Source organism: Gymnoscopelus microlampas (genome assembly GCF_963454915.1).
Source record: "Gymnoscopelus microlampas genome assembly, chromosome: 3".
Lineage (NCBI taxonomy): Eukaryota > Metazoa > Chordata > Actinopteri > Myctophiformes > Myctophidae > Gymnoscopelus > Gymnoscopelus microlampas.
Genome location: NC_139940.1, coordinates 2,801,206 through 2,818,671, shown reverse-complemented (window position 1 = coordinate 2,818,671; position 17,466 = coordinate 2,801,206). Strand labels below are relative to the sequence as shown.

Below are 17,466 nucleotides of genomic sequence, written 5' to 3'. Positions count from 1 at the left end.
GCCTCGTTTACACCACAACGGTCTCTACAGAAAACGGCAAAATAAAGTATCAGACGCGTGCCGTCCGTTTAGACGGCACACGGTGTTTTCAGGGGTTGGAAAAGAGTTTTCCACCAGGTGGCGCCGCTATCAACCGTATGAATGATGCTTTCACTGCCTGATGACGTCAGACCCGGAATTGACCCGGAAGTAAAAAAAAAAACGGCTTGTTTACTTCCTGTGGGAAAAATGCCTATATCTCCGTATTCAAACGGTCAAAGCTGTGCAAGGGATTACCCCGTGCGGCTATTCCCCCCCCCTATACTACGACAACCCTGTGCGTGCGATGTCGTGCGGACGGAGGTCACGGAGAATATTCCCTGATTTATCAAAGGTTCAGTCAAACGGCTCTTTTTCTCCGGCAGTGGTGGCACACACTATTACTCTATCACTCTGGCAGTCAAAGAGTTGAAGAGACATCGTTCACTGCATACTGCCGTCTCCCCACAAAAACGTCCTGGACGCCAAACCTATGAGTCCACGAGTCTCATTACAGTCTGTTTGTATCGCCGTTAGTAGAGGTTAGAAGAGGGTCTTCAACGTTTTCAGGCCAAGGACCCGCCTAGCTGAGAGAGAGATGAAGCAGGGACCCCCCTGTATTTTATAAAATTGTGTTTCAGATAAACCTTTGCTGCTCTCTTTTCCCTCTACACACCTATAACTCTTTGCCAAAAATAGCAGATCTACAAGCTCACAACGCCTCGCGCTGCGAGGCGTTGTGAGCTTGTAGATCTGCTATTTTTGGCTAAAGTTCTCCTCAGAAAAGAGATGCTACGGTTCAAGTGGTTAATGTAAAAAAAAAAAAATCATATCACACAAAGTTTTGGCGGACCCCCTGTAGTAACTCTGAGGACCCCCTGGGGGTCCCGGACCCCCTGTTGAAGACCCCTGGGTTAGATCATGGAATAAAACAAAAAACGCCACAATTCCGCGTCCGCCTGGAGTCCATGACGCTTTAAAGCGCCGCTCAAAGAGAGTCTTTTCTCTGCCCGGGTTCGGGGGCGTGGCTCCTCACTGGGGCTCGGCGTAGATGGCGCTGGGCGGCCGGGCGTGGCCGTGGCTGTGGGCGTGGCTGTGGGCGTGGCCATGCGTGGACGGGGTGCAGTAGCCGTTGGACAGCACTCGGTGGGAGGGGCAGTCATACGATGCAGGTTTTACCGCAGGATGTCCTTGGTGGGTGGTGTTGTTGTGGGCGGCGGCCATCTTAGGGGGCTCGGGGGGGCCGCCGGCGGCGGCCGGGGAGGGCTGCTGCTGCTGCTCGCTGAAGGGCGTGGCGTACTCGGGCTCGGGGGGGAGGGGCTCGGCGTACTCGGGCGGGCCCAGCAGCAGGGTGCCGGGCGTGTCGTAGTGGTTGAAGGTGAAGGGCGTGGTGTAGCCCTCCTCCAGGGGGGCGGGGCGGAACGTCGAGACCACCTTCTGTCCCGCCCCCGCCGCCGCCCCCGCCGCCGCTGCTGCAGCCGCGACCACGGCCGCCATGTCGGGCTCTGCATAGTCTGGAGAGAGAGAGAGAGAGAGAGAGAGACAGAGAGAGAGAGAGAGAGAGAGAGAGAGAGAGAGAGAGAGAGAGAGAGAGAGAGAGAGAGAGACAAAGATAGAGAAGGGAGAGATGAACATTTATAATATTGCTTTGTTTTATTGTCTCCGCCAGGAAACTATGTTTTCGTTCTCGTCCTTCCGTGTGTCCACCAAGCTAACATTGGTCAAGCTTCACGTGGTGACACGTGACAATATGTTGAAAGGGTGTGCTTTGATTGGCTAGCGAGACGCATGATGAAATAGAGATCCTATAAATAGGTGTGTCACTTCAAAAGATCATCTATATCTGTTGAAGTGAGGTAAGACAGGATTAATCAGGAACAGTACTGGCGGAGGAGACCTGTGCTCCGAGGAGCACATTTTCTAGTCTGCTTATGTTTTTACCCCCTCTCCCTCCAAAGAGGCTTAATTAACCTTCTGCCATTCCCATCAGTAAACGACCCCAATAACATCTCCCTACATGAGTAGATCATTGACTCATGTTACTGTGAAAGAGCAGAGAGCATTACATAACAACATGCCTACTTTACACTAGAGACAGACAGACAGACAGACAGACAGACAGACAGAGGGAGAGACAGACAGACAGACAGACAGAGGGAGAGACAGACAGACAGACAGACAGACAGACAGACAGACAGACAGACAGACAGACAGACAGACAGACAGACAGACAGACAAAGGGAGAGACAGACAGACAGACAGACAGACAGACAGACAGACAGACAGACAGGCACACAGACAGACAGAGGGAGAGACAGACAGAGGGAGAGACAGACAGACAGACAGACAAAGGGAGAGACAGACAGACAGACAGACAGACAGACAGACAGACAGACAGACAGACAGACAGACAGACAGACAGACAGACAGACAGACAGACAGAGACAGAGGGAGAGACAGACAGACAGACAGACAGACAGACAGACAGACAGACAGACAGACAGACTCCTTTGAGTGTAAATCTTCCATGACAGTAGAGTGTTGGACGTGTCCCCAGTCCTACTGTTAGAGTCCCTTCATGAGCTGACCGAGGGGGGGGGGCAGACCACTTGACGTGTGTGTGTGTGTGTGTGTGTGTGTGTGTGTGTGTGTGTGTGTGTGTGTGTGTGTGTGTGTGTGTGTGTGTGTGTGTGTGTGTGTGTGGGGGGTGTGCTTAGATTTTCACCCCCGAGCCCAGAGGGCACCTCGGAGCGGGAGCTATTTTAATTAGACAGGCCTTTAGTGAGGGGCTGTGATTGTCTTAGCCACTGGCCCGCTGTCCTGTGGATCACTGGACCTCTCAGTCACCCCCCCCCCCCCCCCCGGGCGGGGGTAGGAAGGGTAGGGTGGGGGAGGGGGGTAGAAGAGGCTCAGAGTGGCCTTTCTCCAGCTCCAATTAAAGGCTGTCTTTCTTTCAGAGCCGCTCTGTGGAGCAGAGAAAGGAATGTTTATAGTGTAGCCGGGTGACAGGGCGAGCAAGGGGGAAGAATGGACGACCCACAGAGAGAGAGGGAGAGAGGGGGGGAGAGAGAGAGAGAGGGAGAGAGAGAGAGAGAGAGAGAGAGAGAGAGAGAGAGAGAGAGAGAGAGAGAGAGAGAGAGAGAGAGAGAGAGAGAGAGAGAGAGAGAGAGAGAGAGAGAGAGAGGAAAACCTCTCAGCCGTGACAGTACAGTACTTGAGAACATGTTACGGTTGGAATCGAGAAGCATGATTTATATTAATTATTAATACTTAATACTTTCTTTTAAATATATATATATATATATATATATATATATATATATATATATATATATATATATATATATATATATATATAAATAATATATTTGGTCCTCAGCAATCTGGGAACCCATCGCCAAATAAAAAGTAAAAACAGCGCCCTCTGCTGTTTTTTGAGTGGTGCCAACCACTCCTACATTTGACTTTGTCCGTGTGTCCGTAAGTCCGTCCGTCCGTATGTCCGTCACGTGAAGCTGATTGGTCAAGTTTCACGTGACACGTGACAATATGTTGCTGATTGTTGCGGATGCAACCAGTTACACTTTCAAAGGCACCACACTCTTCACACTGGGTGTGATTTTTACTTATTCACTTGGCTCTGGGCGGAGCTGAACGGACGACCCGTGCTCAGGGAAACCGGGGTTTTGGTCTGCCTTCAGCGCTCCACTTCCGGTGGTGCGACTATGTTTACATTCCCACTAACAATATTTCTCCACGGAACACTAACACCACTTCTCCCAGAGAACATGGATGGTTTTGGTTATAAGCCCACCTGTTTCTATGATGAAAGAGCTAGTTAAAATGTTACTAACTTTCAGTGGTTTTGTCTGCTCCGAGGACGCTATTGTTACATGAGTTTCGGTTTGTTTCTAGTGGGGAACGAACGGCACACACGTAAATCCCGCCCACTACATTTGATTGGGTAAAGCGCGGCCTGCTTCCTGATCTGATAGCACACCCACTTGTAACCAATGTGCACGGGTTGTCAACACGGCTACCGACAGATTCAAGCGCAGCGATGGATTCACTTACTATTCACTGACTTCGTGTGTGTGTGTGTGTGTGTGTAAATTCTTACCATTGAGAGGGTGTTTGTATCACTATCCTTGTGAGGACCACATGTCCCCACAAGTATAGTAGAACATGAGAAATAGACGTTCAGAAGAATGGTTGTTTTATGGTTGAATTTATTTCTTAGAAATACGTTCACAATCATAAAAAGATTCAGTTTAGGGTTTAGACATTTTACAGGGTAGGGTTAGGGATTAGAGATAATAGACTTATGCCTGATTTACACTGAGTGATCTACAAGCTCACTGTGTGATCTACAAGCTCACTGAGTGATCTACAAGCTCACTGTGTGATCTACAAGCTGACTGAGTGATCTACAAGCTGACTGAGTGATCTACAAGCTGACTGTGTGATCTACAAGCTGACTGCGACGCCTTGTGTGGGATTGTAGCATTTTGTTTGGCTTTAGGCTTAAGGTTCAAATGGCAATACAAGAAATGCCATTCATAAAATCACTCTTAAAATGTTGATGTCCTCATGAGTATAGTAACTCAAACCTCTGTGAGTGAGTCTGTCTGTCTGTCTGTCTGTCTGTCTGTCTGTCTGTCTGTCTGTCTGTCTGTCTGTCTGTCTGTCTGTCTGTCTGTCTGTCTGTCTGTCTGTCTGTCTGTCTGTCTGTCTGTCTGTCTGTCTGTCTGTCTGTGTGTGTGTGTGTGTGTGTGTGTGTGTGTGTGAGAGAGTGCATTCTTACCTTTGAGAGGCTGTGTGTGTGTGTGTGTGTGTGTGTGTGTGTGTGTGTGTGTGTGTGTGTGTGTGTGTGTGTGTGTGTGCGTGCGTGCGTGCGTGCGTGCGTGCGTGCGTGCGTGCGTGCGTGCGTGCGTGCGTGCGTGCGTGTGTGTGCAGTGATCTTGGTACATAGAAATTGATCTATTGAAGATTCTGACTTTCAAATGTACATTTTTTGTTTTGATTGTATTGCTGTATTGTTGTATTGTGCTTTTTGCTTTGGCAATGTAAACGTATGTTTTCTCATGCCAATAAAGCCCTTTGAATTGAAATTGAATTGTGTGCACATTCTTACCATTGAGGGGGGGTCTGGGCAGGCTGTCATGGACACCGCGCTCCAGAGGGTAGGAGATAAGCTCTGAGTGCGGGCAGGAGGAGAGACCCTTCCCCTGGAAACTCTGACAGCCAGCTACACACACACACACACACACACACACACACACACACACACACACACACACACACACACACACACACACACACACACACACACACACACACACACACACACACACACACACACACACACACACACACACACACACACACACAGTATTTAGCAGACGTCCTTCAGAGCGACTTAAAGGTAAACACAAGGTAATAGTAATCTTGATCATCATAGGTACCAAAACCAAACCAAGAAGCTATCATCAGTCTAAACAGTAGAATATAAAAAAGTATTTAATCTGTACATTGAAACTACACTCTATAGGATGCAGGTCTATAAATGAACCTGGCATTTTGTCTGAATAACATGTTATCTAAATCAGTGGTTCTCAAACGTGTTCAGGTCAAGTACCCCTAAATGAATGCGGATTTGGTCGCGGACCCCCATCTGAAAATAGTTCCAGATGTGGTGTTAAAAATGTAAAAAATATTCAAACATTTTCAAAGAATATCAAGATTTTTGGAAAATAGCTGATGTATGAACCCCTGCATTAGACCACGGACCACCATAACTCTGAGAGTGTACAAATGGAACCAAATGGACCCGTAAGGGTCCATTTGGTTCCATTTGTACACTCTCAGAGTTACAGCAACATAAGGGTCCATTTGGTTACTAACTATCCAACATTTATCTGGGTACCCCCTGGAACCCACTCAAGGACCCCTGGGGGTCCCCGGACCCCACTTTGAGAACCATGGATCTAAATTATATTTTAAACTTTGCTTAAGACTGCAAGGTCGTCAATGCTATGGCACGTGCTAGGACGCGCGCGCACACGCGCGCACGCACGTACGCACGCACGCACGCACGCACGCACGCACGCACACACACACACACACACACACACACACACACACACACACACACACACACACACACACACACACACACACACACACACACACACACACACACACACACACACACACACACACACACACACACACACACACACACACACACACACACACACACAAACACGCGTGGAAGTGAAGCCATTGGAATGTAGAGGAGTGCTTTGTTTACCTTTGGCTAAGGAATAGGTCTTCATCTGTGCAGCCTGTTTCCTGAACGGGAAAGATGGAGAATGTATTAAAATCATGTCTGTGTTTATTTATTGAACAGAACAGGGACAAAGCACAATGATTATACTGCACCAGACTGATTTGCTATTTTTGAAGAAAATTTTAAATCGTGAATGTGTGCAAATCTTTGAATATATATATGTACATTTTTAACTCAAATCTTTGCTTCTGGGGGTCCCTGGAACAAATTATTTTGAGATGGGGGGGTCCGCGGACAAATACATATAATTTTTGGTGGTCCTTGATATGAACAAAGTTGGAGAACCACTGATTTCAATTATGAATTTCTGCTTATTTTTTTGGGGGGGCTTTTCTGCCTTTCTCATTGATAGTGTACAGTGGATGAAAGGAAACAGCGAGTACATTTACTCAAGTACTGTAAGTACAGTACTTGAGTAAATGTACTCGCTGTTTCCTACACTTTTGAGGAACTTTTACTCTACTGGGGTATTTCCCATTTTCAGTACTTTTACCACTACATCTCAGAGGCAAATATTGTACTTTTACTCCAGTACAATTATTTGACAGCTTTAGTTACTTTACAGATTTAGATTACTATCACAAAACATACATTAACCACTTCAGCCCTATATACATTTCGGCCATTTGAAAACAGCAGATCTACAAGCTCACAATGCGACGCATTGTGAGCTTGTAGATCTGCTGTTTTCAAAAGATGTTCATACATTTTGAACTTGTGAAATGGAGCATTCTGCACAATGAGTACTCCTGTGTTATACACTGCAGTATTGATACTTTTACTTCAGTAAAACATTTACTTTACGCCACTGCATGCAGCAACGATCGTCCGGAACGGGACTCGAACCCGCAATGCGCTGTCAGGCTACATCAGAGCTAGGCCAGCGTCCCGGGCCACTATGAATCAAAGACGTTGTGTGTTGAGGTGAGATTACCTTCTCTTCCACCAGACTCCTGCCAGCAGACAGCTGATGCACAGCACCAGCCCCAGGACCACGCCCACTGCTACTATCATTGGCTGACTGGAACCTGCAAGGGGGAAAGAGGCCGACCAATCAGAGCGCAATGAGTCAGTCAGGCGACAGAGTAAACACTTCCTGTAGTCAGGAATGTGCTTTTATTGTGACGTAAAAAACGGTGTTAAAACATGACACAGACTCTTTCATCCTTTGTTCTTAAGGTGTTGTGAAATTGTTCAAAGAAGTGTCACAAAAGTTAAAATAAGGGTTTAAAAAACTCTACATTATCAATAATTGCTGCAGATGAATACCAATTTGAAGATATTAGTTCAGGCGTCACGCTGTGTAGGAGCGCTATGGACATGATATTCAAAGTACTCACATTTTTTAACTTAGTAAAAGTATCAATACTGCAATATAAAAATAGTCCAAAATTCAAAATGTACTTGAGTTAAAGTACAAAAGTATTGGCATCAAAATGTACTACCAGTACCAAAAGTAAAAGTACTCATCATGCAGAATGTCCCATTTCAGGTTTTCAAAATGTATAAACATCATTTGAAAATAGCCGATCTACAAGCTCACAATGCGTCGCATCGCGACGCATTGTGAGCTTGTAGATCGGCTATTTTCAAGTGGCTGAAATGTATATAGGGTAACTAGTAACTGAAGTTTTCAAATAATTATAGTGGAGTAAAACTACAATATTTGCCTCTGAGATGTAATGGAGTAGAAGTAAAAGTATTGGAAATTGGAAATACTCGAGAGAAGAAAAAAATCCTCAAAAGTGTACTTAAGTACAGTACTTGAGTAAGTTACTTAGTTACTTTACACCACTGCCCCTAAAGCAGATACGTACTGAAGTTATAGAAGGTTAAAGCTGATACGTACTGAAGTTATAGAAGGTTAAAGCTGATACGTACTGAGGCTGGTGTCCCTCACCACGATGGGACCCCCTGTGGGCGGGGGGGCGGGGGGGGAGGTGTTGGGGGGCCGTGCTGTGCTGCTGATGTTACCTCTGAGCGGGGGCGTGTCTGGAAACACAGTCACACAAACAGGACGTCTGGTGTTAATACAACAGAGCCGTGGATTCTGTAGACCAGCACACAATATAAATCCTGTGTTATAACCCATTCAATCTGTGAATAACATTTTAAGATTTATTTGGCTGTTCAAAAATAGCAGATCTACAAGCTCATAGCGCGGCACCGAGTGCAGCACTATGAGCTTGTGGATCTGCTATTTTTGAAAAATCGTGAAAATTTGAATTTAATATATTTTTTAAGTGAACATTAGTAGCTCAAATCCTTGCTTCTTTTTAAAAAAAAAAGTAAAATAATCTGTATCCCTCGATTTTGTAACCCTTTTTTCACCCGGTGCCAATTTTCTAAGTGATCCTGGGCACTACACTCCCCCCACCAGCCTAGGGAGCCCAGGGTCGAGCTCATGCCTCCTTCAATGCATGAGAGCCAACTGACCTTCTTGTCACCTGACAGGGGGGAGTTTCCCTGGTTGGACGTACTGTAGCGCGTGGAAGGAACACGTTATTCCAACCAGTTCCTTTCCCCTCCATCAGCCGCCCCGGCTGACCAGGGGGAGGCAGTATAGAGACTAAGATTACAACCGGTACATGTTTTTGTGAGGGTATTAACTACCCTGAGAGACACGGGGAGAACATGCAGACTCCACACAGAGTAGGCCCTTTCGCCAACCCCACCCAGGGTATGGGCACTGATGACGTGGAGGAGAAGACACACAAATCTTTGCTTCTGGGGGGGGGGGGGGGGTCCCTGGAATAAAACATTTTGAGATGGGGGTCCACGCCCCAAATACATATCTATAAATGTTTTCTAAATCCTAACAGTATATTTCTATATCAGTGGTGCTCCAACTTTTCCATGTCAAGGACCCCCAAAATGATATGGAGAGTGTACAAATGTAACCAAATGGCGGGTCCATTTGGTTCCATTTGTACACTCTCAGAGTTCACGGTACAGTCCTGGGGAAACACACTGACATTTGTGCTGCTTTCCATTCAGACCTGCTGCCAAACAATGAAGTTAAAGCAACAATCCCCAGGTTTCCTATCCTTACCGGGATTCAAACCCCAGACCAAACGTCTACCGCTCACGCAAGGGGGAACCAACGTGTCCAGGGGATGTCCCACCCGTCACCAGGGTCTACACTTTTCAAAAGAAGGGAGGCCACCTCCAACCACTGCACAGTGTAGTAGTATTACACTCTCTCATCACCTCGCTAGTACCGGGTTGAACTCCATTTAGCCTTTAGAACTGCCTTAATCCTTGGCATAGATTCAACAAGATGCTCAAGGGGTCTAAAGTGTGCTGGCCTCGCACCATCATTACAGCAGCAGCAGCCTGGAGCGTAGACACAGGGCAGGATGCATCCGGTCTGTCATGTTGTAGGGAGCAGGGGCTAAACTCTACCATCCCAATGTCACAGTATAAATCTACACTTTACACTCTCTCTGGTGAGTCTGTTGTAGCCTCAGTTTCCTGTTCCTACAGTAGCTGACAGAAGTGTCACCATGGTGTGGTGTTGTGCTGCTGCAGACCGTCTGTCTCAAGGTTTGACGTGTTCTGCTTTCAGAGATGCTCTTCTACTGCATCAATACCTTGTGTTTGACTTACTGTTGTCTTTCTAATCAGCTCCAACCAGTCTGACTGTTCTCCTCTGAACTCTGGCAACAACAAGGTATTTCTGCCCACAGAACTGCTGCTGCTCACTGACAGGATATTTACAGTTTTTCGGACCATTCTCTGTAAACCATATAGAGATGGTTGTGCATGAAAACCCCAGTAGTTTCAGCAGTTTCTGAAATACTCAGACCAGCCTGTTTGGCACCAACAACCATGATGTCACCTACATCACCTCTCCTTCCCATTCTGATGCTCAGTTTGGCCTAGATCAGGGGTGATGCAACTTTGAGGATGTAGATTGGTTACATTTATAGTGTGTAACCTTTCCCATAACAGCATTTTTTATGTCATTTTTCATTGCCATATTTTTAACAATAACCGTTCCACATAAATGTGTTGTTTGACCACTTCACCAGATACAGTTTTTAGTCAGTGATAAAAAATAATTCACCCACAGCTTTACGCCTGTAAACTGTGACAAATTAAAAAGAATCTGATTCTGACACAGTAACACGTTACTGATACCGTATATTACTGTAATATGATTACTATCCCCTGTAACGAGTACAATTGCCAAGCTACACAGTATGACCTTAAAATAACATTTGTTTTTTTTTGTTTTTTAGAGAATTAGAAAATCAATTAGAAAATCTTGAAAGTTGTTTTTTTAACACATCTTCTCTTCTGGGGTGGTCCCTGGCACAAAACATTTCAGATGGGGGGGGGGGGGATGGTCCGTGGCCAAATACATATCATTTTGGGGGTCCTTGTGGCAGGAACTACGGATTTAGAAGAAATTTGTAGAATGGGCCCCAGGTCTTCATGGGTTAAGATAGCTGGTCATACAAACTAAACATTGAACTAACAGCAGTGTGTGAGTCAACAGGACATGCTGCTGTCTCTAGATCAGTGTTGATGTTGTCGACTAAAACTATGACGAAAAATGTCCGTCGACTTCCTTTATTCACTGACGAAAACTAAACAAAAACTAAACAAAAACTAAACAAAAACTAAACAAAAACTAAATAAAAACTAAGCTCTGATGACTAAAACTAAGACTAAATATATTGACAATTTCATCAACAAATAAAAACTAGACTGAAATGTTAGTGAGGGATCTAGTGGAGAAGAGATCCAGTAGAACTAAAAGACAAATTATTTTATGTTTGGTTGCGCTCGGGTGTTTGCGCTCTGAAAACAGCAGATCTACAAGCTCACAACGCGTCGCAGCGCGACGCGTTGTGAGCTTGTAGATCTGCTATTTTCAGCATGCAATCAAGTGTAAAATCAGCCATTACGACGCCATCAAAGCACCGCCAACATACATTTTAGTCGACTAAATCAACTGTAGATTTAGTCGACCATAATGTAATGATATTTAGTCGACTAAAACTAGACTAAAAGTAAAACAATTCAGGTGACTAAAATGGACGGCAGAGTCACTGCCCATCTTTCATCGCAGGCTGAAAACCCACCTCTTCAGGAAACACTACCCTTCCTCTTTGCCTGGCCTACTTGTTGTTAACTAGTTGTACGAACTCTTGTTTTATTGTTTTATTGGATCTTGTTCAGTTGATACACTTATTTGTTTTAGCTCTTGCTCATTTGATTTTCCTATTTTGTCTCATCTGTTTAAGGAAATAGGTAGCTGATATATTGCACTTTTACCTTAGTGCTAGGTATACTCTTAGTTGCTTGTTTTAGAAGAGAGAATGCACTTAAAGGACGACTTCACCGATTTTCAACCTATCTTCATATAATTAGTCCTCACTAATACTCATGATAAAATGGTAAAAAAAAAAATCTACTCGGTCTGTGTCTCAGAGGAGGGCTGTGGACAGTTCAGAGTCCCGTCTACCAGTGACATCATCGATGGGGAATCCAAGCTAATAGCAACTGCAGGCTTTCTATTCCTGGAAAGTTGCAATGCAATAAAAGAAGCCATTGTTCTCGTGTTAATACAAATATAAATACAAAATGTGAAATCTTTTTGGGAAAAAAAATCATGCCTAACGATGATGTCACTGGTAGACGGGTTTCTGGACTGTCCACAGCCCTCCTATGAGACACAGACCGAGTAGAAAAAAATGGTACCATTTTATCATGAGTATTAGTGAGGACCTATTATATGAAGATAGGTTGAAAATGGGTGAAGTCGTCCTTTAAGACTTCTGGTGATTAGTAGTTTTCGTTCCCTACCTACTACTGTATGTTGAATGCACTTATTGTAAGTGGCTTTGGATAAAAGCGTCTGCTAAATCAGTGGTTTTCAACCAGTGGTCCGGGGACCACCAGTGGTCCTTGAGGGGGTTCCAGGGGGTCCCCAGCCAAATGAATAATTGGGAACCAAATGGACCCTTATGTGTCTGTAACTCTGAGAGTGTACAAATGGAACCAAATGGACCCTAACGGGTCCATTTGGTTCCATTTGTACACTCTCAGAGTTAAATGAACACTGGTGATACAGTGTAGATTGGGACCCCAAAGAAATCTAAATGGTTGAGTCCCTGGCATATCTTTTCAAATGGGGGTCCCTGGGCTAATATGTGTCAATTTGGGGGTCCTTGACACGAAAAAGGTTGAAAACCACTGTGCTAAATGACTGTAATGTAATGTAATGTAAAATAGGACTAAAAACTACATCAAAATTTGCTGTCAAAATCAACACAATGCTCTAGATAAGGCAGGTTGACGGACGGAGTGTGTGATGCTGCTCACCCCCTGCAGAGCGTGGTCTGGGCGTGGCCCTGGTGGGGGGCGGGGTGATGATGACCCTGTTGGGGGGGGGTGTGGTGAACCTGCTGGGTGGTGGTGGGGGGGGTGCCAGCCTGCCCACGGGGCAGCCCAGCAGCTGCAGGAGCCCCGGGGGCAGCGGGCGGCGGCGGCGCCGCGCGGTGGGGCCGTCGTGCCAGGCCAGAGGCTGCAGGCGGACGAAGCGAGCCACCACCGGAGGAAACAGGCTGTTCAGCACTTTCAGGTGGCCGTCTGCATGGGCCTCAAACACCTGGGGAACAAGGAGGGGTGGAAAAAGTACGCAAATGTTTTACTTAACTCTCTCAGTGCCAATGAAATAAAAAAATATGTTCATACTGTGCCAGCAATTACATTTTTTTTTTCAAAGTGCTCAGGAGCCGAGATGCAGCCTTTTTCAGTAATAAGTTAAACAAGAAGTGAATGGGGCAGCAAATCTTCGGATCACAATATATTGGGTTCTGAACATTATTTTCCAAAAAAATAATAATAAATAAAAAAATGCAATGTTTTTTTTAATTTTTTAACTCAGGATTTTTCGTTCTTGGCACTGAAGGCATTCAGAAAAAACTTGGGATAACTCGTTGTGTGGCACACTATTACTGATCAAACACTCTATAGCAATGATTACTATCACAATATAGAGCTATTTAACACTGTTACTGAACAAACACTCTATAGCAATGATTACTATCACAATATAGAGCTATTTAACACTGTTACTGAACAAACACTCTATAATGATTACTATCACAATATAGAGCTATTTAACACTGTTACTGAACAAACACTCTATAATGATTACTATCACAATATAGAGCTATTTAACACTGTTACTGAACAAACACTCTATAATGATTACTATCACAATATAGAGCTATTTAACACTGTTACTGAACAAACACTCTATAGCAATGATTACTATCACAATATAGAGCTATTTAACACTGTTACTGAACAAACACTCTATAATGATTACTATCACAATATAGAGCTATTTAACACTGTTACTGAACAAACACTCTATAATGATTACTATCACAATATAGAGCTATTTAACACTGTTACTGAACAAACACTCTATAGCAATGATTACTATCACAATATAGAGCTATTTAACACTGTTACTGAACAAACACTCTATAATGATTACTATCACAATATAGAGCTATTTAACACTGTTACTGAACAAACACTCCATAGCAATGATTACTATCACAATATAGAGCTATTTAACACTGTTACTGAACAAACACTCTATAATGATTACTATCACAATATAGAGCTATTTAACACTGTTACTGAACAAACACTCTATAATGATTACTATCACAATATAGAGCTATTTAACACTGTTACTGAACAAACACTCTATAGCAATGATTACTATCACAATATAGAGCTATTTAACACTGTTACTGAACAAACACTCTATAGTAATGATTACTATCACAATATAGAGCTATTTAACACTGTTACTGAACAAACACTCTATAGCAATGATTACTATCACAATATAGAGCTGTAACTTTTTAACCGTACTAACTTGGTGTACAGTATGTAAAGTACCTTTGTTTCTTTACTGGGGGCGTCTTTGTAGACCTTCCATGTCTTTCTGTCTTTGCTGAACAGCAGACTGTAGGACTCTATGTAGAAGTCTGCTGAACCCTCTGTTATTATACCTGAGGACAGAAAACACATTGTGGTCAGTGAGTCCTACCATTACAACGCCGGAGAGTGGTGGAGAACACTGGGTTGACCCTTTCAATTCCGCAGAACGCAGCTTGTGGATCTGCTATTTTTAAAATATTTTGTTCCCCCCAGAAGCAAAGATTTCAGTTATAAATGTTTGCTTTAAAAAAATCTCTCTCTCTCTCTCTTCAAAGATTTGCAAAACTTTTCACAATTCTCTAACATAGCAGATCTATAAGTTGTATATCTGCTATTTTTTAACACATTGGGTGCCTGAATCTTTTACAAAATCTCTCTCTCTCTCTCTCGCTCTAGACTCCACAACGAGCAAATCCACCTAAAAAAAACCTTCCATTCATGTAGCGCGATGACCCTGGCTACATCCTGGAACAATAACATTTCACTCACGAGTTACAACGGGGAGCAATCGTGCATCGCGCATGACCGGTTTTCCCCACCGGAAACAGATTCAGAGATACAGACGTTTTAAAGAAGGAAATAGACAGGAAGCGGATGGGGAGCCATGTTTTTTTTTTTTCGGTGATCCATCTGGCCCTTCCTTCTCAGCATCACAAGGGGTGATCCCAGAGCTGGTCTAGCTCCTCCCGTGTGGAAAAAAACGAAAAAAACAAAAAGACACAAAAACCCTACCATTATGGTTTTGGCACTCCGCGTCACTTTTTGCACCCTTTGCAAAACCATATATATATATATATATATATATATATATATATATATATATATATATATATATATATATATATACGGTTTTGGCACCCATTGTGTTAATAGCCAAAGAAATCCAACATGACAGAGATGCGTCCCCGGGATTCAATGGGTTAATATGTTATCAATTTGACTTTTATAAGACCACACCAGTGATCTGGCATAGTTATTTATGACTGACTGTCGGTATACCCGACATTACTACTGGTCATTTTCCAGAATTAATTTCATATTATATGAACATGAACTGGCAAACACTTGAAGACTTCGTTATGAAACATGCAATACAACACGCTAAATGTCAACACACAATTATCCTTTCTGAAAAGTCCAGGTGAAAATAGTCCATGGAGAAACCATCATCACCACTGGCCAATCACAGCGGGTTTTGCCTAGAGCTGCGGTGGGATCCATAAAAAACGCAGCAGGCTAACACAACTAGCTGGTAAAGCCCCTCCCACCGGAAATCTCATTTCCATTTGATTTCAGGAAGGAGTCTGGCATGAGGGCTTGTACGGCTTTTTTTCGTCGTCCACCAAGTGGACGAGCCTATCAACCTCTAAAGCCCCTCCTCACTCATCATTCTGTGATTGACAGCGCAAGTTGGCCAATCAGGGGGCGAGTTCGAGAGAACCCGAATGGATCCGAGTGCAGCCGACCAAAATGGAACGGCAGCCATTGTTTTCTGTGCGCTGTTTTCGTCTCTCTTTTAAAACTTCAAAACGCTCTCAAACTTCTTTTTTGAGGCACGGAAATTTACTTTTAAGATATCGCTCGGATAGGATTTAGTTGTTTAACTTCATATATGTGGTCAATTAATCATGACAGAGCCTATTTAAAAAAAAAAAATCTGAGAACCGTCAGGGGCGGGCAGTGACACGCACGTATCCGAATAAGACAACCTATTTTCAGCATGGCCCTTTCAAAAGTCCCGTTGCGTCACGTTGGCTCTGGTGGTGGTAAAAAACGATCGGCTGAAAGGGAACAACTGCTGATTGGCTGAAAGGGGTTGTCAGTCAACGGTATTACTCCCGCCCAACTCCAGCCCACAGCCAAAAACACACATACTGTAGGTTCTCATACCAGACTCCTTCCTGAAATCAAATGGAAATGTTTTCTTTATAGAAATAAAGCATGCTTTCCGGTTTCGTGTAAAAAAAACATTATTGAAGCCACTTTTCTGTCTGTCCTGGATTATGGGGACACTATTTATAGGACTGCTGCGCCATCAATTTTAAAGCGCCTTGATACAGTATACCACTCTGCCTTAAGATGGGTCACTGGTGACAGTTATGGCACCCATCACTGTACCCTTTATGGGAACGCTAGCTTATCCTCTCTCTCTGAGAGGCGTGATAAACACTGGTATCTCTTCATTTTTAAAGCCATCTCAGGTATGCTCCCGCCTTATATTTGTGGTATGTTGGAGCAGAACCCTAGCTCCTACCAGACCCGCTCAAGTGATTTCCTAACACTTAAGGTTCCATTTGCTCATACAGAGCTAGGCAAAGCAGCATTTTCTGTTCGTGCTCCATCTACTTGGAATGAGCTCCAGAAGTCCCTAAAAATTAGATCACTGCCTTCCTTGGGTCAATTTAGGGCAATGGTTTCCAACACTTTTAATTCAGACTGTAACTGCTTTAATTAATTTTCTTATGTATCTGTTTTAGTTCTGGTAAATATGTTGAGTATATTTTGAGTATTCTTTGTCTTCTGTTATTTAATTTAATATATTTGACATGGAATTGTATATTTGTATCTCTGTGGATAAAATTGTTGTATCTCGGCTACATTGAAAATGAGGGTCTGCCCCTCAACTGTATTCCGAGTTGAAATAAAGGTTATGATGATGATGATGATGAATGAGATTTCCGGAGGGAGGGGCTTTACCAGGCTATAACAGAACAGGATATGAGGTCATGAATTTGGACTGACCTGTTATAATGGATTTATCTGCCAGCTCCAGCACCGTGCTGTCTGTGGGGAACTGAGCCAGGGATTCTGTGTTCTGGGGGGAGCGGTGTAGCGTCGGACCCGCTTCCTCCCACAGAGAAGAGGAGGAATTCAAACCGGCGGCAGACAGTTTGCTGTTGCATTCTGTTGAAGAGAGAGAGAGAGAGGAGAGGCTTTCACAGAACTCTACAGTAGTAGAGAAGCCACACACACATATTTGATCCGTTTGATCATTTCTGTACCTTGTTTGAAGAGCAGCTTCTTTTCAGACAGTGATCCCCTGCCAAAAAAATAAACAAATACAATTAAAATACAGGACAGCAAAAATAGAATCTCAGGTAAGACATGGAAGTTAC

The 17,466-nt window shown here is 43.9% G+C and overlaps 1 protein-coding gene across 1 annotated transcript in view; it reads right to left on the bottom strand.

The window, feature by feature from the left end:
* Window positions 1-790: 790 nt before the first annotated feature.
* LOC311040641 (uncharacterized protein) overlaps window positions 791-17,466 on the bottom strand; it is a 41,960-nt gene continuing 25,284 nt past the window's right edge. The window contains exons 7-15 of the mRNA XM_084050970.1: window positions 17,353-17,390; window positions 17,093-17,254; window positions 14,309-14,421; window positions 12,707-12,992; window positions 8,252-8,362; window positions 7,305-7,398; window positions 6,332-6,372; window positions 5,153-5,266; window positions 791-1,532 (exon numbers count right to left, since the gene is read on the bottom strand). Coding sequence (XP_083907096.1) covers window positions 1,051-1,532; window positions 5,153-5,266; window positions 6,332-6,372; window positions 7,305-7,398; window positions 8,252-8,362; window positions 12,707-12,992; window positions 14,309-14,421; window positions 17,093-17,254; window positions 17,353-17,390 — 1,441 coding nt within the window. The 3' untranslated portion in view covers window positions 791-1,050. The remainder of the gene's footprint in view (window positions 1,533-5,152; window positions 5,267-6,331; window positions 6,373-7,304; window positions 7,399-8,251; window positions 8,363-12,706; window positions 12,993-14,308; window positions 14,422-17,092; window positions 17,255-17,352; window positions 17,391-17,466) is intronic.